At 39.1% G+C, this 22161-nt stretch overlaps 1 protein-coding gene across 2 annotated transcripts; it reads left to right on the top strand.

Annotated features, from left to right (window-relative positions):
• Positions 1-227: 227 nt before the first annotated feature.
• On the top strand, positions 228-14581 carry mpp3a (MAGUK p55 scaffold protein 3a). 2 transcript variants are annotated; one of them, XM_054607298.1, is made up of 18 exons: positions 228-264; positions 381-499; positions 1272-1349; positions 1821-1901; positions 2098-2235; positions 2368-2449; positions 3571-3656; positions 4898-4972; positions 5223-5419; positions 6665-6729; positions 7609-7629; positions 8590-8631; positions 10779-10934; positions 11107-11187; positions 11278-11371; positions 11459-11567; positions 11809-11937; positions 12911-14581. In XM_054607298.1, the coding sequence occupies exons 1-18, from the start codon at positions 228-230 to the stop codon at positions 13088-13090; spliced, it is 1770 nt and encodes a 589-aa protein (XP_054463273.1). In that variant the 3' UTR covers positions 13091-14581. The 2 variants fall into 2 exon arrangements, with proteins under 2 accessions (XP_054463273.1, XP_054463272.1); XM_054607297.1 differs by having other exon boundaries at positions 240-264; positions 1272-1366; positions 1814-1901.
• The last annotated feature ends 7580 nt before the right edge of the window (positions 14582-22161 follow it).

Raw genomic sequence — 22161 nt, 5'->3', positions numbered from 1 at the left:
CAACATTAAGCCTTCAAGAAGATGATATATGGTTATAATTAATGCACATGGGTCTCTGGATGCCTTTACATCAGTTGTACATGCTCACACAAACACAGAAACACCATTACCTTTTTTTATTATTTTGCAATATGTGAGAATATCCTCTCTGAAACTGAAAGTATATGTATGGACTGATTCTCTTTCTCCCCCTCCCAGGTTTCCTCCCCTCCTCACCTCACTGACCCATGAAAGAAGCCATGCCGGTCCTCACAGCAGGAGCGGGTAAGATGAGTTGGCACAGATGCTCAACATATACTGTCCCGTACTGCCTGACTTGGTGTGTTCCATCTGTTCATGTTAATATACATGCTGGTTTTTCTTTTACCTCTCCTCTGTAGGGCTACATGAAACGTTGGCCCTGCTGACCTCTCAGCTACGGCCCGATGCCAATCACAAAGAGGACATGGTCTTCCTCAAAGATGTCTTCAGTGAGCGGAGTTTGGGATATCTAATGAAGGTGAGGAATTGATCACAAGTTATTTACATGTAGATGTAATATGCAGCAATGTTACATTGAATTTATGTACATGTACAAGTTCTTTGAAGTATGTACCCATCCACTGTGCAGGCCAATTTGAGTTGAAACTAAGTCTTAATTAGTTTTAGATAATATGGAAAATGGAACAATGGAACTATCTACCTCGGGGTAGGTTATGTTCCCCTTCGTTTATTTAGCTTTTAGTCAGTAAGCGGGATATCTCTAAAACGGATGATTTCAGTGATATTGGTAGAAAGTTAGCCCAAGGAGCAAATTAAGTTCTTGGTGCTGATCTTGACATTTTTTAGAGGATTGTTTAGATTTGATAACAATTTCTGTATTTTCTCATGATCTACAGTACTTGTTTGTACAAGTTTATAACAAAAACTAGGGCACATGTATCCCATGATTGTCAGAGAAAACTTAAAAATCTCCATTATGATATATTTCAAGGATTGTCCAGTTTTAATGGAGAGATCCTGCCAATGGATTCATAATATTCCACTGATCTGTAGATGACATAAGGCAAGAAGAAACATAGCAGGGCTACAGAGATAAGGACTGCTAGCTAGTTAACAAGGATGTAGACAATGCAGGACTTAAGGATTCAAACATTCCAGTTCGATGGATTGTGTGAATGTAAGCATGACTTTTTTTGTGTTTACAAGAAAACTCCAGAAGGCCACTTTAACCTTCAGCTTGTCCTGTCCATTCCCTCTTCTCTAATAAACTGCATGTGTTTGTCTTACAGATTCATGAGAAGTTGAGACAGTATGAGAGACAGAGTCCAACACCCGTCCTCAACAGTGCTTCTTCTCTGGCAGAGGATGTAAGTTCATCACACGCACATTCACAATCCTCCCACACACACACACACACACACACACACACACACACACACACACACACACACACACACACACACACACACACACACACACACACACACACACACACACACACACAGCCTAAATTACTTTTCCACTTGGGCTCAGCAGTCAATCACAAGGAGTTAGCTCCGACAGAGAAGCAATGCAAGTATCAAAAGTGAATTTTAATGTTCTCAAAGTGCTGAATCATCCCAATGCTCTTCTAATGAAACTCCATATCCTGCTGCTCACCAGTTATCAGCGGGGGAAACTGCTGACCTTAGCTGCTCGCTACTTATCTTCCCCTGTGTGCATGTCTGTTGTGTATCCGTCTGCATTAATTCTACAGTTAAAATGCAGCCTGCATTACCGGTATACACATGCACGGGTTTATAGTAGGTCAGGTCTCACGTGTGTTTTGTGATTGGCAGGTGGCAGAGGAGCTGCAGAGCGGACCAATGAGCACCGAGGAGAAGGAGCTGCTGCACCTGCTGACGTCACCACATCTCAAGGTAAAAACCCTTATACTTTTTTTGTATAATCATGAGGGGATGAAGCACTATTGTATATTCATTTGGCCAATTTTGGACATTTTATTTGTCCTGAAATTCATTTCTCAAGCTTGTTGACATCCGGCTACTCTCTGTGAGCATCGTCAGCTCAACATCCCCATTGAATTTTCAGCACATCTGTTTTCTGTCCCATCAGGCAGTTCTCTCGGTGCATGACACCGTGGCACAGAAGAACTTTGATCCTGTGCTGCCGCCGCTGCCTGATGACTTTGAGGATGAGCTGGATGAAGAGTCGGTGAAGATTGTCAGGCTAGTGAAGAACAAGGAGCCTCTGGTGAGTTGAGAAGGATGAGAGTGGAGAACATAAGAACCAGCAGAAGAACTGGATGAAAGAGGAAGAGTTAATGGGACTGAGACCTTTTGTTCTTCTCTGTTAATGATCTTGTATTATCTGTGTGTACTCCAGGGAGCCACCATCAGGCGGGATGAAGCCACTGGGATGGTGATCGTGGCTCGAATAATGAGAGGAGGTGCAGCTGACCGAAGCGGTAAATGATGCTTCTTCTCCTTTTGTCACTCTGTGCTTTCTACAAGCCATGTCAGACTACGAGACTACAAGTACCCGCGGTTCCCAACCTTGGGGTGGTACACTAATGAAGGGTAGTAAAATTAAAGTAATAATCTGAGCAGAGAAAATCTTTTTTTGATTGAACTGTTCCCGTTCAGAGCTGTAGCCATCCATTTTATAAATAATGAGGTCATGAGTCCAATTTTTTTCCCCGGGACTTTTATGCCATTGCTAAATATTTCATGAAATAGGAAAGACTCAGGGATGATATGCAAAAAAAGTTACTGCATGGAAAGCAGGGCCAGGACTTAGCACAGGCAGTAATCTAGCACAGCCCTCAGGAAACCAAGCCACAGGACGCCTCAGGAGGCTCCTGATTTGTACTGCAGTTTGATGGCATTGTCCTATTGCAACCAGTGAAAATTGGTGACACTGTTTCACAAAGAAATACACAATTATGCATGTATGTAAGGAAAAATAAATCAAACCTGATACTGTGACGGGTGAGATCAAAGCCACAGTGAGAGGGATGCAGCAGCAGCAGCAGGAAAAAAAAATGAGAAGGATAATGCAGTCGTTGCTGAAACTCAAAGCTCTCCACTCGTCTGCAGAGAATCAATCATGATAGATATTCAGCAAAGATCCTTTCATGGGCGTTTCCATGGAAATACCAGCCTCACGCAGGTGTATGTGTGTGTGTTGGCAGAGGAAACATGCATGCTGGGAAAGTAAACAAATCAGTATTTGCATCCCTTAATCATTAATATCATGCTCCGTTTTCTTGTTGCGTCAAGTGATGGAAAAAGTTCTCATCAGTGTAGAGATTCAGGTCTCTTTGTAAATGCATACAATATATGAGTATGATGCTCAATAGTGTGTCTGCTATATGTGCTTCTTTGTCCGGAGGGGAAAGTATTGATCGATTGTCTCTCAGCATTTTATTTCAGTGTTGTGGCTGCAGCTAAATAGATCACGGCTGACAATAGACGCGACTCGTATCTGTAGATCAGACAACAATACTGATATAAAGATGTGAATCGAATACCCCAAAGACCAGACAGCGTAGAGTCTTTGATTGTCATTGATGTTTTTGCTTCACAGGTTTGGTCCATGTGGGAGATGAACTCAGGGAGGTCAATGGAGTCTCTGTGATCAACAAGAGGCCTGATGAAATCAGTCAGCTGCTGGTAAGACACACCGACAGTTTTGCTGTAGAGTTAGAGAAATGCTGGTATAGATCTACAACATAGAAATATTCCTAAAATATAAGACTGGGTACAAAATCGATTTCCTGACTAATCATGATTTTCAGTTGAATGATCCCATTTTCTTAGTTTTGTGCTCAAGTTCAAACTCATTGTGGTATTTTTCCTTTTTTGTAATCATCATTTTGTAATGTTATAATGAAATGTTTTTCCAATTTAACTTGTCATTTGCACTTTTAAGCAATTGTATACTCAAAAGAAATCAATATTGGTATCTGACATAAGCCTGTGGGGTGACCATGCATTTGTGCTTGTGTGTATCTGTCTGTCCGTCCACGGTTAATCTCATATGCTGCTGGACCCATCAGCCTTACATTTTCTCATTTATGACTTGCTGCAATGATTCACAATTTTTGAAAAGCCAATTTTTATTTACTGTTTTATACCAAACAGTTAAAATCTGACTTTTTGAACGCAAATTGTTTGTTTTCAGATAGTTCTGGTGAATTTTATGCCATCACCACTAATGCCTACAAAGAGTCTAAACCCACCAATGTATTTGCCACGGTCAGAAGATCTGTGAGGCTGGAAGTCAAAGTGTTTTCCTAAATATCAGCATTGTAGAAACGTGCTACTACTTTTTTATGCTAACTCACAACCAGAGACTTATTGCAATAGTAAATGTAATGTTGTGTAGGCAACAATCTCAAGTCAGTGAACATCATAAGGCATCCAAACATAAACAAATGTTCAAAGTCAATGAGATGTTCAGATAATAACTTGCACCGAATAAAAAAACGTCTTTTAAGAACCATAACTTTTTACACCAGTTCTATACTATTTGCCATGATGCAGTACATTGAACTGAACTAAATGAAATATGTAGATTTATGTTTTTTTCTTTAGGAGAAGAAAGAGAAAAGGCACTGGCCATGTTTTGCTTATTACATACAGAGTTCACTGTAATTGCTCCAGACAGAAGCAGTGCTAAATTAAGTGATGGGTAAACTAGGAACTACAGTCTTTAGGGATCATGGTAGAGGTGATTCATCAGCTAAAATGTTCTGTCCATCTTTTATTTATTTATAAAAAGGGTGCACTGATAGTCCAGTACAGTCCACCCCCGGGAGCCTTTAAGTGAAGTAAAGTGAGTGTTTGTCTTTAATTTGAGTCTGCTGTAACACTCCTCTCTCCCCTACTTCATCTGTCTATTTGTGATCTAGTCCCAGTCCCAGGGCTCCATCACTCTAAAGATAATCCCTGCCATTAAAGAAGAGGACCGACTGAAGGACAGCAAGGTGAGATGAAGTGTGAATGACAGAGCATGCTCAGTGAAACTGCAGCTGAGAGGAAACAGGTGGAGATAGTTTAACGAGGATTTCTTTTTAATTTTAGTCATATTTTCGTAATTTTGCTGTGGCAATCCAGATTAATTATTCTTTAAATAATACAAAACACTGAATAAAACATATATTTTTTAACAGTTTTGCCCATGTTTATTTACAATGATACATATCTTAATATGGAGCTTCTTGTTTTGGATTCCAGGTGTACATGAGAGCCTTGTTTGACTACATCCCATTGGAAGACAAAGCGACGCCTTGCCAAGAAGCAGGACTTCCCTTCAAGCGGGGAGATATCCTGCAGGTTGTGACCCAAGACGACCACACGTGGTGGCAGGCCAAGCGTGTGGGAGACAGCAACCTGCGGGCCGGACTCATCCCATCCAAACTGTTCCAGGAGAGGTAAGAGCACCCAGGGGGAGACGAGTGTCACATCATGTATCTGAGCAACCTGTGATGTAAACTGATGTGTGCCAGCACTGTTCACCCATATTTATTTTATCCAGCTATTTGTAATCTGTCAAATCCACATTTGTGTTTTCCACTTTGAAGGGTCAACTATGATTTGATGGAGAATCAAAGCAGCGTAGAAAAATAAATCGAAGCATAGCCTTGAACGGGCGCATGCTGATACTGTTGGTGTCATAATCTGTCAGTAGGATGATCTCAGCTGGCTGGGAGATCTCTGCCAAACACTGCAGCGTCTGTTGGATTATTAATCACAGCTTAAACACAGAGAAAGACGCATGGCAGAGGGGTATCTGAGCTCTGAAAAGCCTACATGCTGTGTTTTGTAGGTTAAATAAATGTTGATGATGACATAACATTTATTATAACATTTCTGCTGCACTCTGCATTCAAACAGTGATGGATAAAAAAGGTCTTTAAAGCATTTCTATGACTTAACAAAGGTGGCATAAACTCAGGTTTTCATACTCTCAATATATTGTGGATTACGGAAAGGGTTTACTGTGCACCGAGCTCAGCTTGCAGTCACTTTTTATATCAATCAAGGTATAGTCAATCAAACAGCCACAAAGATACATAAAACAACTAAGAGAGATGCAAATCTACCCCACACAAAATGACCAGGAATTGATACAAAATGATCATAAAGAGACCTAAAAAGATCACAAATAGATGAAGATGATACCTAAGAGACAAAAAATACTACAGAGAAACAAAAGAAGACAAAGTGACCTAAAACAACCAAAAAGAGATATGAAAAGACATCGAAGAGATGTAACAAAAGACAAAGAGATGTAAAAGAAATGACCACAAATAGATAGACGACAACAATGAGACGCACATTTCCACAGAGACCAAAAAAACACGTAGAGACATAAACCAAACACAAAGAGACACAAAAATAAGACAAACAGACTTAAAGCAACCACAAAGGGACTTAGAAATACCACATAGAGACAAATAGAGAAGTTTTGGTGTCGGCCTAGTTTGTTCCCATGGACCCGTTGTCTCATAATCTGTCTACAAGTGTTTTATGTCCCTCTCTCTTTCATGTTTAAATCTCCTGTTCAAACTCTCTGACATTCCCTGCTCACCTTTTGCTTACTGTGTATTTCTGACCTGATGATTCTCTTCCGCCTCCATCCTCTCTGGCTCTTTGTTTGGTGCACATTTTTCCAGGCGACTGGCCTACAGGATGAAAATGGGCACACTTCCGAATCCAAAATCCCCTAAAAAGCCCGCCTGTAAGTTTCTGCTACCCAGGATTCCACTGCATCTTCAGCATTATTTCATAATCACAATTTAGTACCTGCAGCATCTCTCAGTATCAAATCCTCTTTCACTACTACTTGATCACTGTCATCATAAGACAACAATATCTCCACTGGATAAATGCAGCAATGTTTTCATTGACATTTATTGACCTTTTGTGCTGGTAATTGGCATTCTCAGAGGCATTAGTATTCATTGTCTGTCCTCTCCATGCTGCTATGTAGACATGTTTTTTTGAAAGGGATGAGAGAGAGATGGAGGGGCAGAGAGACGGAGGGAGGGATCACAGATATGAATTAATCTCTTTCATGTCTGGTCCATCTGGCCAGTGAGCAGCTTAAGTAGATCCAGACAGTGTTACAAGCTGAACCGACTGAGAAACAAAGCCTCAACAATACAATACACTTCTCACTTTCTCAACTGATACTATAGACGCGGCTTGTTAACGGCCAGGTGAGTGGGTAATGTGAGTGGTGGCTCTTCGTGGCGCGTAAGCTGCAGGCGATCCGATTAGGCCTAAGCCACGGGGAGACAACAAGAGCTTAGCAGTATGGCAGCTAGCCCTGTTACAGTACGCCACGCAGCAGCAAGCCTGCGGGGACTCTTCTGTCTCAGCCTCCCTCCACACTCCTCCAACCCTCTGATTAATTCCCCTAAATCCTAGCAGGGGCCCTCTTTGTCTGTGACGTCATTGATGATGTCAAACAAATCTCTTCAAATGTTAAACCCTCATTTCATAAATTTCCAAATATCATTCTCTTATCTGCCATCTAGAGCAAAATTACATTTAGCTTTATCTACTCTAATGTTTTACGCTCTCCTCCGTTTCTCCTTGTTGCAAACTATATCAGATGACCAAGGATGTGATAAAGGTGGGTACGTGTGCAGAAACAAACATGATTCATAGAGAACAGTCACATCCTCACATATAACGCACAATGGAAAATGTTCATAGATGCCTCAAAGCCTCAATGTGTGTGTATGTGTGTGTGTGTGAGGGGGTTGTTCTACTGCTTCCTGCCTAATTCCTCCCCTCCTGCTGTTGCTGCACCAGACTAGAATAGAGATTCTTTGCCTAGCTTGTGTGTGTGTGTGTGTGTGTGTGTGTGTGTGTGTGTGTGTACCAGGTAATGTGCAGGCAGAACAGCATCCCTGGTGACTTCAGCCCAACCAAGCAGAGCTTGTTAAGGATAACAATAGCTCCTCTATTATTTTGCGTCATCCCTTACATTTTAGTCTGCTGCAGTTTCAGCTGCTGTTTTCAATGTTTTTTTTCTCCTGTTTTTCTAATTTTGTTAAATCCTTGTATTCTGTCATACATTAGATTTGATGAAAGAACAGAATTCCTATGTACTAGATGAGTAAATGTAATTATTTTTCTGTTGTTTTGGGATTGGAGATTTGTAGGTTTCGGAATGTGAGACAGTTTGTACCTCAGCTGTGAATCTTTGGGGAGGCGAGGCTTGTTTACATGTGTGTGTGGGAGGGGTGGGGGGGTCACAGAGACTCTGCTCACAGCTGGCTCCTTTCCAGATGAAGGAGAGCCATCTTTCTCCTCTCTTCTCTTTTCTCCTCTCATAATGTCAAATCTCTACATCAAGCCTTCGTTAGTGGCTGTTACCTCCAACAACGTTCCTTCATTATCTCTTGGCTGCCCCTCCACTCTCGCCTCCTGCTGTCTGCCTGCCTGCTGCCTGTCTGCCCCGCCTGCCCTCTCCAACGCCCCATGGACCGCCCTCCTCTATAACTCTTCCACCTCCCCTATCTCCTTAACTCTTCCAGGTCTCTTACCCTGTGCTTACCCCCTCTTTTCCCTGCTTGCCTCCCTACAGAGGACTGTGACTGTGAGGGCTATTTCAATGGACAGTACATAGGTGAGAGCGTGTACATCTTTCTCCACCTCCTTCTCCCCATCTGCTCTTTGCCTGCTGCAGCCTGGCTGTGCGCTGGTTCCCTGGGTGCTTCTGGGTTGGGGGGTCTAAATGGCCGCTTGTGTAGGGTCGACTGGTCTGGGGTTTGAGGGGAAAAAAGGAAGTGGCAAAGGTTTCAAAGGGTCAAGAGACGGATGCCAGAGGAGGAAGATGTATGAAGGGAGACGCATGCAGCTGTAGAAAAAAACCATTACAAGTATTGGTTTCAAACGTGAAACGAAATAATGCCGAAAAAAACGTGTAGGAAGTATCGACTCACATTCTCAAGCTGCCAGTAACAGATCTCCCTCTTCAGGGACTACACTGCATACAGTTATTAGAGTAAACGGTGTCAGATATCACAGTATAAAAGCAAAGCAAACAAACTTAAAATGTATTAAATTAAAGGTAGAGCAGTGATGGATTTATGCTGGTTTATACATTTAGAATGATTTCTCAGGAAGTTTCCTTAAAATAAAATTATTTTGCTGCTACTTATAGGGTAAAGAGAGTTCAATATGTACACTTTATTTGTACACGTACTACAATAAATTCCAAATAATAGCAAGCACATGGAGTCTTTAAGTAAGTGCAAAGCATGAATATAATTACATTATATTTCACTTATGTTGAAAAAGAGCTGTTCTTTTAAGATAATTCCTAATTAAGTACCAAATAATTATTATTCCAGGATACCTTATTGTAAATTATAAGGAAAGTGTGGGAAATGATGGTACTTGTTAATTATTGCATGGTATCCCGACTTTCTCTTGCCATAACATGCTTTAAGGTCAAATCGGACAGGAGGGAATACATTAGTCCCCTTCAATGTCACCCCCTTCCACTGGCCTCCCCTCCCTCACCCTTCTTCAGCCCAACCTGACCCCCATTGACTCACCCCACATCCTGTGAGTTGCTGGAATGATGATAAGCACAAGGAGCGATCAATACGCAGCTGAAAGCTTATCAGCACATCTCCCTGTAACACAAAATACATTATTAAAACGGTATTTGTGCTTTCTATCATCATGCACTCTGCTTGGAGCTGTAAAACCCTCCCCTCCATCCCTCTGCCCGTCCCCCTCCACCCAACTAGTGTTTGGATCCTTGTTAACCTCCCCCCCCCCTCTCCCAACCTCCTGCCCTGCATCTAACTAACTGCCCCTGCTGCTGTGCTGTGGCCAGTGCACTGCTTCCCCTTTCCAAAACACCCCCCCCCCCCCCCCCACCATGAGGGCCCTGCTGCGTTGGATGCATTGCACACACTCAACCAGGCACGTTTGCTGCTCGTTCACCCTGTGTGGAGGTGTGAGGCTGGGTTGTGTGATGCTCTAACGCCAGTTATAGTCTCTCCTAAGTGTAAAGCAGTGGCGCCCTCCTGTGGCCAGGTGTTTTCCTGGGAATTTTATTCAGGTACAGTGCCCACCTCATTCCCTCGGGTACACACCACTGACGGGAGATACAGACAGTCCTGGCCATGGGAGACCCCGATTTGCTGTCACTCTCTGCTGATGTGGTGTTTCTCAGGGCCAGGCTGTCCTGTCTGTCCTGCCTCAGCACTGTAGCCTCTTTCAGAGCAGCATGCCTTGTTTGGACCATATTGTTGGAAAATGATGTATATTTTGGATGTTTGAGATGTGTTCTGAACTGCTTAAAGTGTTTTAATCACTTTAAAAAAAATGAACTTTAGGACTGGTTTGCTTAAAACAGTCTGCTTCACCTGATGTCTACTATCATCTGCATGTATTCCTATTTTTAGTTGAAGCATGACGCCCAGTTGGCTCAAAGTTCAGCTAATATCTCACACTATCAAGTATTTACACTTCAGATAAGAGTGAGCCATTTTTATCCTTGTGCACTATTTACAAAGGTTTTTAATGCATGATTATCAATGGTTGGTCTTGACTCAAAAAAATAATTAGCATTTTCTCACTACACCTTTTCTAATAACAGTTTTTTTAGTGGAAGACTATTGTATCTGCATCACCGAAGTGAAATAGTGTACTCATGCTATTACATTTTGTGTTAATATTTTTATGGCTAATGTCATCTCACAAAACACCTTTTTCTTTTTTGCTTCTTCTTCCCTCCCATCTCTGGCCTCGCTGTAGCTGGTCTAAGGAGGAGTTTCCGGCTGAGTCGCAAAGACAGGCAAGGATCCTCCGGAGAGGGTTCTGATCTTGGGGACAGCGACTTTCTGACTTATGAAGAGGTGACCCGGTACCAGCAGAGGCCCAATGAAAGGCCCCGTCTGGTGGTCCTGATTGGTGAGACTGAGCCACTGAACTGCATAAATGTTCTCTATGATAACAGTGCCACCTTGTGAATCAAAGCATGTGTTACAACCTACTGATGACCCATTTCTTGCAGCTTTTTCAACACCATGATGCATGTGAAGTTAATTATTTTCCTCTCCTTTAAAAACGCAATCCTGCGAAGGATCTCTGGGAGCACGAATCAATGAACTTAAACAGCGGGTGATCGCTGAAAACCCAAATCGTTTTGCAGTGGCTGTACCACGTGAGTCATAAGTCATACACAGTTTGCCTCTATTAATGAAACAACATTACACTATACATACAAGTAAATACCTCCTTTGTGTTTACGCAGATACCACCAGGCCAAAGAAACCTCATGAGAAGGAGGGTGTGGAGTACCACTTTGTTACCAAACAGCAATTTGATGCCGATGCTTTAAACAACAAGTATGTTCTCACTGCGACTATGTTGTATTTGGCTAAACATAATGATTTGTTCCCTGCTGATGTGAAAGTTTTGTTGTTTCTCTGCAGGTTCATAGAGCACGGGGAATACAAGGAAAACCAGTATGGCACAAGTATAGAGGCTATCCGCTCTGTACAGGCCAAGAATAAGATGTGTGTAGTGGATGTGCAGCCTGAGGTAGGCGTCATGTTAACATCGTTTTATGACGGCAATCAAAATGTATCACACAATCATTTCATGTTATGCCACAGATCCTGCAGGCAGCAGCAGTTTGCGGAGGGTAGATGAGGGCAGGCTGTCACCTCATATCTGCCAACTATGTGTAGTGTCTAATGTATCACTGTTGAGCCTCTACGATCATGTCTGATTTGTGACCTCTGTGTTTGCTCTATTGTATGCAAACCTGCCATCACTCCAGGCCCTGAAGAGGCTGCGGACAGCAGAGTTCAAGCCCTATGTAATATTTGTCAAACCTCGAGTTCCTGAGAGCAGACGTCGTCGCAGTGCTGCAACTTCGCCAGGAGGGGGAGAGCATGGCCGCAATACAGTCAGTCCTACATTTTCTCTTGGCAATAATAGCGGTGTCAAAATTCAATGGCTTAGATGGAGTACACATATCTTATGCAGGTCTTCATATTCCGTTATCCATTGTGCACCAGTGAATATCCTATACTGATTGATTGAGCACATGATTCAGAATCAGTGTAATTGGTCAAGTATGTGCATATACCATGAATTTGATTTCAGTTTTAAGTTGCTCGATAGAAATTGGCATTCAGCTAAAAACAAGGACAACAAAGCTGAACAAAGATGGGTAAAAATAACATCGGCTTTAAATAGTTTAGCACCTTCATACCTCTCTGATTGCTTTTTTTAATATATAACTATCAGCTCTCTTAGGTCGTCTAGCGCTGGCTTGCTTGTCTAAAAATGACTTACAGGAGTTTTATGAAGCAACCTTAAGAACAAACTCCCATCTAAAATAGTAAAATAAACTTCTGTTTATAGAAATAAAATCAGAGGATCATTTTTTTTTATGATACCTTTTTTTCTAACATTATTGTTGTCGTATGATATTTAATTTCATACTTGTTCTATGTGTAAAAATGCATGAAAATACAAATGAATGGTCTTAATAAAGGATTATCTTATCTTATCTTTTTTTTCCTTTAGCCAGAGACCATGGTATAAGTGATAAACTCCTTTGAGGTGTCCATTATCAGGAATTAATGGACGTCATAAAGGTTCTGTCCTCCACGTCGTTCATTAATTCTGTTAATGGACACCTCGTCAAGCATTATTCCTTAGGTTAAACACTGAGAACATTTTGCTAATAATATTTACTTTTACTAAAGTAAGGTTTAGAATGTAAGACTTTTATTTATAGTTGAGTGTTATTAGAACTTTTACTTAAGAAAAGTGAATACTTCTTTAACCACTGAATAGCTTTTTAAAATGAGCTGGTTTTGTGCCTCTATGTATCTTGCTTTCTGTATAATTTATTTGGCTTTCTGCAACAGGACGAAGACCTCCAAGAGATGCGTCAGTCTGCGACTCAGATTGATCAGCAGTATGGACATCTGGTGGACCGGGTCTTGATCAAGGAGGACTCAGCCAGTGCCTGTGCAGAACTTCGAGGTATCTTGGAAAGGCTGGAGCGAGAATCCTTCTGGGTACCTCTTTGCTGGGTGCGGACCTAAACATCCCCTGCTCCATCTTCTAGAAGAACTTCACCGCCAACCCACCCAAATCCTGCACCGGTCCATTCCTGCCCCCTCCCCCCCAGAGCCGGTAAGACAGCAATGAACTAAGGCACCAATGGGAGAGGATGGTGTCAGAGGAATACCTCGTTGTCTGGAGTGTCTGGAGCCGACAAAACAGTCTTACTGACACTTCAAGTCATATTTATTCAGGTTTGGTTTAATTTATTTATTGACTTCAAAAACAAGGGACAGATGCAAATTTGTAGTTAAAGAAGTGTTTTATTTCTCACACTGTCACTCTTCCTAGCTGCATCGTTCATGAGAGTGTGGCAGGTTTGGGATCCGACTCAGAGGATTGCTGTCAGTCAGTTATATTGTGACTCTTGTTGGAGTACCTTTAGTACCATGTTTTTTTTAGGTTTACAGTTTTATTCAACTCAAATTCAATCACAGAATGCTTCCTGTTAATTTGTACTGCTCATGCATCCTGTACTATTTTAGAACCAATCATACATTTAGCAGAACAGGAGAAATTGATATATAAAGTTAAGTGAATGCGATTTGAAACAGTTTTTTTTTGTTGCTAAATCTTATTTTCACGTATGGAAAGAAACTAAATGATATCCAAATGGAATGTGAGAATTTTATTTTGTACAAAACTGTTTGTTTTTAGGAAACGCATGAAAACTGATCATTTAATCTCAGATGTAAATATTGTAAATGTTAACTCCTCATGTGCCAACGAAAGATCTCGTAGCACTTCAATGCAACCTGTTTACCTTTGATCCCTGGGAACCCACATCTGTTTGTGTGTAGAATAATGCCGTGCACAAAGTATGTGTGGATGAATGTCACAGTGTATGTTCAAATGCAACAACCTGAGATGTTCCTTTATGTACAGGAATGGGTTTCGTACAGTTTCCTTGCACATATCTGTATTTCTGACTACAGAAGAAGAGGCGGATACTAGATGTTTTCTTTGATAATCAGGGTTTTACTTTATTGTTGTCAGAAACGGTGTGGAGGTGGGAGACGTGATATCCACAGATGTCAAATTAAAGTTCAAAGAAAATTTGAGAAAATTAGTCAATCTATCAGCTAATATTTTGTGATTAAGTAAAATTTTAATTTATTTATCAAGCAATATTGACAAACATTCCCTCTTTACTTTTCAATTGCAAAGATTTCTACTTCTGTGTTGGTAAACTGAATGTCTTCTAGTCTTTAACACACAGAGATATTATTACAGAGGCCAATACTGGCATTTGGGAATTATTTCAAGATAGACTTGAAAGAATTTGGTTCACATTTTGAAGTTTGGATAAATTATCACTTCTATACTGACATTTTGTTGTGTGTGGTTAAAATGAAGAAGCTTCCAAATCCCTTTTAAACATGCATTTTAAATATGGATCTCTTCATGTTCTGTATGAACCCAGAATGTTCAGTTTGTAATGTGACCTGTACAAAGTGCCATAATAAAAACTAGCTGAGTCAAATGTTGGATCTTAGTTTTTGCTTTACAATGTTTGCCCTCCTCTTATGAAAGCCTTCAGTTTTCACTAACATTTTAATGTCACAATGTTTAATGTATGTGTGTTTACCACTCAGTGCAGTTCATTTAAATGCATCTTAAACTTGGCTCGGGTACTCAGCTTGTGTTCACGAGAGCACTGTGCACATCACATCTCAATCAGCGTTGTTTACCAGGTGGTCCGCACTGGGGAGAGATGACTGTTACAATTCTTCATTATCAAGAACAAATTGAAGCTCTGGAAAGAATTTAAATGCACTTCAGAAAAAACAGAGCAAGTTCAAACTATTTAATTTCTTCCTGTGGTCCACCACAGTCGTCCATCACAGTCGTCAGTAGCTACTGAAGAAGAGTTTTGGAGAATTGGCCAGACAAAACAAGGTAATTGAAGACATCCCCCTGAGCTCTGCAAAACTTTGATTGGCATTTTAAACTATTTTCAGACAATGAATAGACCAAACAATTACAAAATTAAATAAGATGCAATGATAAAATAATTGTCAGAGTAATTTTGTTTAAACACCGATTTTTTCATATTTTGCGTAATTCTTTATATAACCATAGATCATAAAAATTAGGAAAATAATTTATTTAACATAAGAAATATGAAGTATCATTAAATGAAAAAAAACTCTTCACCTTTTATACAAGGAAAGCTTAAATGCAAAAAATGTGATCAATAATAATAACAATAATTCTGTGTTTGCATCTCATCTATCTATCATTTAAAAAAAAAGATAAAACACATGAGATCACACTCCATATACTGTATATAGTTGGATGTTGTGATTATAATAATTCACTGTTGAGTCTAAAAACGTATTGCCTTTAAGACTTTCCTGTAATAAACATCTATTTGGACTGCAATAATTTTTCATTATTGCCTGAATTCAGTTTCTGTAATTGGAGAAAGATAGGAAGCCCATTATTCTGCATTTGGAGCGCAGGTTTTTGTTAAGTTTTGTGAGGGTTTATCCTGAGTTCTCTCTTTCTCTCTCAAAAGCAATTACCTACTGTGACTGCTGAGACTGCTGCTGACAGAGCCAATTAAACTGAGTAACAATCATTCTAATTAGTGATGCTGCTCCGCTGAGAAAATGGAACTATGTTGGTGTGAAGGTGTGCTGAGGCGGCACACAGATCCACTGACAATCATTATGACCTAAATGTTTGGATGCATTCAATAGCAATGCTAGCATGCTGGTATTTAGCAGGTATGTTTAAAGTGGGAGCCTTGAAAAAATGTAAATGTTTAAATTAATGTCTGTTAAGTCACTATTTATTGCGGAGGGAGGTGACACAATGGTGATTGAGCCTATGGTCGACCGATGAAAGTATTGCACTATGCTATGACTTTTTTTCGACATACTATACTATAGAACAAAAACTCCTGCACACTGGCTTCTTCACTTGTGTATAAATGTATTTTAGCCACGTCGTTTTGGTGCGTAGACCTTCATCAGGTTATTTTACAAAGACATACTATACTATGACTTTTTTTCGAGATACTATATTATGACTTTTCTCAACATACCATACTATGAATAGGGTTGCACGGTGGTGTCGCCTCGCAGCAAGAGGGGCCTGGGTTCAATTCCTGGGCTGCGTGGGTTCTCTCCGGGTTCTCCGGCTTCCTCCCAAAGTCCAAAGACATGCAGCTTAGGTTAATTGATGACTCTAAATTGCCCGTAGGTGTGGATGTGAGCGTAAATGGTTGTCTGTCTCTATATGTGTCAGCCCTGCGATGGTCTGGCGACCTGTCCAGGGTGAACCCTGCCTTTGCCCAATGACAGCTGAGATCGGCTCCAGCCCCCTGCGACCCTGAAGAGGATAAGTGGTTACGGAAAATTAATGAATGAATGAATATAATAAGGCTTTTCTCGACATACTATACTATGACTTTTTTCGACAAACTATGCTACAACAAAGAAATAGCTCATGGGGTATAGAGGATGCCTCATGGAACACAACTGAGTTGAACCTAGTTCTCTTGCGGCTACCATATTTGACAGTTTGAATTAAATGGGAAACTTTTTCCAAATATGGTAGCGGCAAAAGGGATTTGAACTAGGTTCAACTCAGTTGTGATCCATGCTGCATCCTCTATACCCCATGAGCTATTTCTTTGTCTTAGCATATTATGTCGAAAAAAAGTCATAGTATAGTATGTCGAAAAAAGTGAAAAAAAGTCATATTATAGTATGTCGACAATAAAGAACAAAAACTCCCGCACACTGGCTTCTTCACTTGCATGATTATTTTAAATAACCTGATGAAGTCGTGACTAAAATACATTTATACGCAAGTGAAGAAGCCAGTGTGCGGGTTTTTGTTCTATATTGTCTACCTAAGGTATTCTCCTACGCACCTGTCGTCCTACTGGAGTGAAAAGTTTTGCTCTTTTTATAGTATAGTATGTCGAAAAAAGTAAAAAAAAGTAATTGCATAGTAGGTTGAAAAAGGTTGAAAAAAAGTCATAGTATAGTATGACGAAAAAAGTGAAAAACGTCAAAGTATAGTATGTCAAAAAAGACATAATATATTTTGACTTTTTTCGACACGCTATTCTATGACTTTTTTCGGATTATTATACTGTGACTTTTTCAACTTCTTCAAAATACTATACAATGTCTTTGTTCGCTTTTTTAGACATACTACACTATGACCTTTCATGACTTACTACACTATGACTTTTTAATGACTTTTTTGACTGACTATACTTGGGATTTTATGACTTTTTTCGACACGCTATACTGTGACTTTTTTTGACTGTTTACAACATACTATACTATGACTTCTTCACTTTTTATGGCATACTATACTATGACTATTTTATACATACTATACTATGACTTTATTTCGACTTTTTTCGACATGCTATTGTATGACTTTTTTCACTTTTTTTGACATTCTATACTATCACTTTTTTTACTTTTTGACATATTATACTATCACTTTTTTCGACATTCTATACTATCACTTTTTTCGATATATTATACTGTGACTTTTTTTTCAACTATTTTCAACACACTATACTATGATATTTTTAAAACTTTTTTCGACATACTATACTATGACTTTTTCCACATTTTTGTTGTAATTAATTCACTTCAACTTTAACATACATCATCTTTTAAAAAGTAGTTTCTAAATCGATCATTGTATTTCACATTAGGGCTAAACCTAGATGTTAGATAAGTCAGATTCTTAGCAGACAGAAAATGAGTGTTTGCTGATCTTATTTACAATATCCTGAAAGTCAAAACAAAACAAGACAAGAGAGGACAAGTAGTAAAACAAATAGTTAAACCATAGCATGGAACCATGCAAAGACTTGTAATAAGTTGTGTGTTTAATTTAAGTTAATGATTAATGCCATTTTCTAAGTTTTTTTGATAGGCTTTGGATTCTCCTTGTCTGCTCATAATGAGGCCTTTTGGAAAATCTAACATTTTAAACCTAATTTACTGAGGGCAAAAGGTAATTAAATAGTGGTTAAAGATGTCAACATTTTTTAATAGGGAGACTAAAGTGGTGATAGAGTGTGTTTTGAGGCATGGATAGTAGATGAACAATAAAAAAAAAGATTAACATGAACCTCTGACAAAATACTTTGAACTCATTTGGGCCTTGGAGGCAGCAATAATGATGATGATATATTGAGCTATAATTGAATCCGAATTCAATTACTGGTATACATTGTTTGGCACAGGAGCCCCACTGAATGAGTCAGACTGGATGTAATTCAGCTTTAGGGCACGGCTAAAATATATAGTGGAATTTATTGGCTCTTATCTGAAGTCTTTTTACGATAGTTGAATGGGATGACCTTCAAGATTGAAGACTGAACTTCTCTCTCATTTTCCTGTTTGAATTATGTGGTCGAGATAAAAATCAATCGTTGTCAAATGTTTTTTGACAATTTAAGATTGAGAGTTCAGAGTTCTTAAGAGTACAGGAAATAATCTCTTTTAACATCTGACAAATTTTGACCTCTATAAATGGTTGCAAGACTGATTGCAGGACAATTTGAGGAGATGTATGTATACAAATGCTTTATCTTTGCTTTATACATTTTCTTAAGTACAAAAAAGTATTACCTAACCTCCTATATTTGTGGGGATATTTTACGTGAAAACAGTGATAATATGTCATAAATCAGGCCATTATCCATCTGCTTCCTTTCTTTCTTTGTGATCTGAAGCTAACAAAGGCAGGTGTTGCCAATGAGTTCATTAGTAAACTGCAGAGTAAGTAATTTCATGGATTCATGTTTTTTTCTAAAAAACCACTAGAGCTTCTGCCAGATGTCATTATATATAATTACATTGAAAAGTTTACAATATAAATCAATTCATCTACTATTTTTTTTACATTTCATTTGGAAGTTTCACCTTACTTCAATAGTGTAACAGATAACATAAAACAATAAAACAACCTGTTCAGAGCATTGCAGTTTACACCAAAAGGTCATGTTTAACACATCTTGAAATGTGTATGTATAATACAGAGGGCTTTAACTTCCAGTTAGTCCTAAAATGTTACAGTAAAGCACTTGCAAATCCATAATATGAACAAAAGCATTGCTTACAGCTTTATACTATTCTGAGGTTTTGGTCCAGGGGTTCCAGTTCCAATTAAGGAAATGTAAAGTAATAATCTTGTGATTTTCATCATAAAAAAAAATCATATTTTGGATATTAATTATGAGAGGCATTTGTGTCTCTCTGTTATAGACATCAAATGTATTTTCAATCATTGGTTACCTCTCTATTTAATTTCTTGATAGAATTGTTTTTCTCTATATTTGGTTTTATTGCCAGTGGCAGGTTCACCCATTCCAGCAATGGATTAAAATGGTATGCCCCCACACAGGTGACATGTTTCCTGTCTCAGACAGGAACCAGCACACGTCAAAGAGAGGAGGAAGTTATGGCAGCACATAGATTTAGTAATAATAATAATAATAATAATAATAATAATAATAATAATAATAATAATAATAATAATAATAATAATAATAATTAAGCATTAGAGATGCATTTAACCCATCCCGGAATCATGGGCTAATGAAGGGGGATATTTGGGTGTCTGCATAACCACTTTGTCCATATACAATAACCGAAAATCAATCTGGAACACGTTTAAGATTAGTTTACAAAAGACATTTCTGTTTATTATATAGAGGAGACAGGGGAAAATTGAGTGAGCTACTATAGAACCTCTAGATGGCACAAGCAGAACATGAGGCAGCCCAGTTTGGAGCAGATATGTTGACAGGAGATGGTGTTAAAGATGTTTTCACCCCAAAATAGTTTTGTTATGATAATGTTAACCTCCTAATTCTAATTGCCTCAAGGAACTGAGAGCCATGTCACACTTCACTTGTTTACTCACTTTTTCTCTGTGAGATATAAAAAGCTACCTATTTCTCAAGAGGGATACTGATAAGGATGACTTATTATTGAATAAGAACTCAACATCTGGTCATGCTAACACACAGCCACAGTCCGCTTCTCCACTATCAACCAATCTAATCTAATCTATGCTGCCTCGTAGGTACTATACAGCATCAGGGCCACACAGTAATATCCCTGGATGACTTTTTTCAAAATGTAACTTACACCAAGTAGATTTTCTCAGTGATGGATGAGCTGGAGAACAAATGACTGCAATAGTAAAGGCTCCCCTTTAAAGGTTTCCCTCATGGCCTTAGTTTCATTGCTTGGGCCCGGATCTTCCCCCGCAGGAAGTGTTATCTATCACAAAACATTTTACTGAGGAGCAAGCACACACAGAATAACACACATCTGCTCATCCATCGTGACAGTGATTGTTCAGGGATTTGCAATTTGCAAGATTCATTCGTCAAATTTAAATTTCATTTAAATTTAAATTTCATTTAAATTTGACGAATGAATCACAGCCTTTTTGTTAGCGCTGGCAAGATTGAGGAAGTTTTGTGTATCTCATAGTTTCAAATAACTTGTCTTATAATGTGACTGGCAAGAGTATTTTAAGGGAACCTTTTCACCTATTCATTAGAGGAGCAAACTATGTTTAATTTAGTAATATAATCTGTCAGTGCTTACACAGATCATATTCAGAAAGATGAAGTCAACAGCTCTTCACCTTTGGTGTCTGTTTGGAGTTGAGAATTCGATTTTGTCACCAATTTTGTGAGATTAAATTTGCAGGGACATTAATAATAGATGTGAAGGTTAACTGCACTGTCCTCAGTGTTACTGACTGGGGGTGAAGGTTTTCCAGATATAAGGTTGGAAATAGCTTCTGTAGGACTGTATTGGAGGATGGAGAATTAAATGAAAAATCCACTTTGTCAATAACTGGCACAACTGGTGAAAAAGATGAAATGAAGTCGCTGATTAAGTCGTTCTCCCTCACATGTTCTGTATTTTCTTCATTCAGCTCTCCAGCGACTTTCTTACTCTCAATGTTCAACGTTCTCTTTGTTCAAGCTCCAATTATTTCCGATGTTCTCTTTAATCTTCTTACTAACTGTGTTTCTCTCTCTGACATGACTGAAGAGTTACAAGCTTGTGATGCCTGATTAACGGCAAATGTTGTGAAGATTAAATCAAACTGACTTCAAATCCAGCTAGATGTTCTGTTCTTTTACTGATGAAGATGCTGTCTGTCTTCATGGAGGGAACTCATTGAGATATGAGAGAAGAAACCCATAATGCAGCAACTGTGGTTAATATTAAAAACATTGTTAAAAACTCAAGATATATGAATAACAGCACACCCAAACTAGAAAGCCTTTAAAGAGAAAATACCACTAACAAATGTATATAGGTTTTATCATGTTGCTGTTGCACCACCGCATACAAGAATAGAACGATCTGTTCAGGCAGGAAGGAATGGAACTGATTGACACATGAACTTTGAACCAAGAAAACCAGTAAATGTTTAATGTGCTTCTTTGCCCTTCTGTTGTAAAATCTGCAGGATATTTCCCCTTAACCCCCCCTTAAATATCTGCTAAATGAACTGAGGCTGAACTGAGCCTGCACAGCTGCCACATGAGAGTCTCTGGTGATGTGTAGAATATTAATATAAATAAACCAAAACCAAGGGATCTTTTTTTGGTAAAATCTTTCTTTGGTAAAAAGAATAAATGAAGCTGTTACTCCAAAGTTAAACTAAACCAAAAGTCCATATGAAGACATTTCCTACGTTTCTTCACATTTTTACATCTCTATAAGAAAGAACAGGGCGTTCTCACTCCCAGCTCATCAAACAATTAAATGTTCATGTGATACTTAATTTACGTACTTAACTTAAATTATGTATCAGAGATATACTTTTTGCACAAACCATGATCTGTTCCTGAACCTAACCAAGTAGTTTTGTTTGAATTGAAAATGTTTACCATATGCTGTAGTCTATGGGACTACCCTACACTCTCAAAAATGACACTTAAAGGGGTACCCAGTGTGTTAAAACCAATACATTCTCACCCCGATGCATCAAATACCGCAGCTTGGTCAGTGCTCCAAAGCTTCAAACT

The sequence above is a fragment of the Anoplopoma fimbria genome, chromosome 11 (assembly GCF_027596085.1).
Source record: "Anoplopoma fimbria isolate UVic2021 breed Golden Eagle Sablefish chromosome 11, Afim_UVic_2022, whole genome shotgun sequence".
NCBI lineage: Eukaryota > Metazoa > Chordata > Actinopteri > Perciformes > Anoplopomatidae > Anoplopoma > Anoplopoma fimbria.
Note: the sequence above shows the minus strand (reverse complement) of the source record. Positions and strands in the feature narration are given on the sequence as shown.

Bases quoted from the DNA above. Each gene is read 5' to 3' on its own strand.
- mpp3a (XM_054607297.1), top strand. From the start codon at position 240: ATGCCGGTCCTCACAGCAGGAGCGG. The intron at 2,450-3,570 runs GTAAATGATGCT...TTTGCTTCACAG, and splicing joins AGGTGCAGCTGACCGAAGCG to GTTTGGTCCATGTGGGAGAT. The intron at 4,973-5,222 runs GTGAGATGAAGT...TTTGGATTCCAG, and splicing joins ACCGACTGAAGGACAGCAAG to GTGTACATGAGAGCCTTGTT.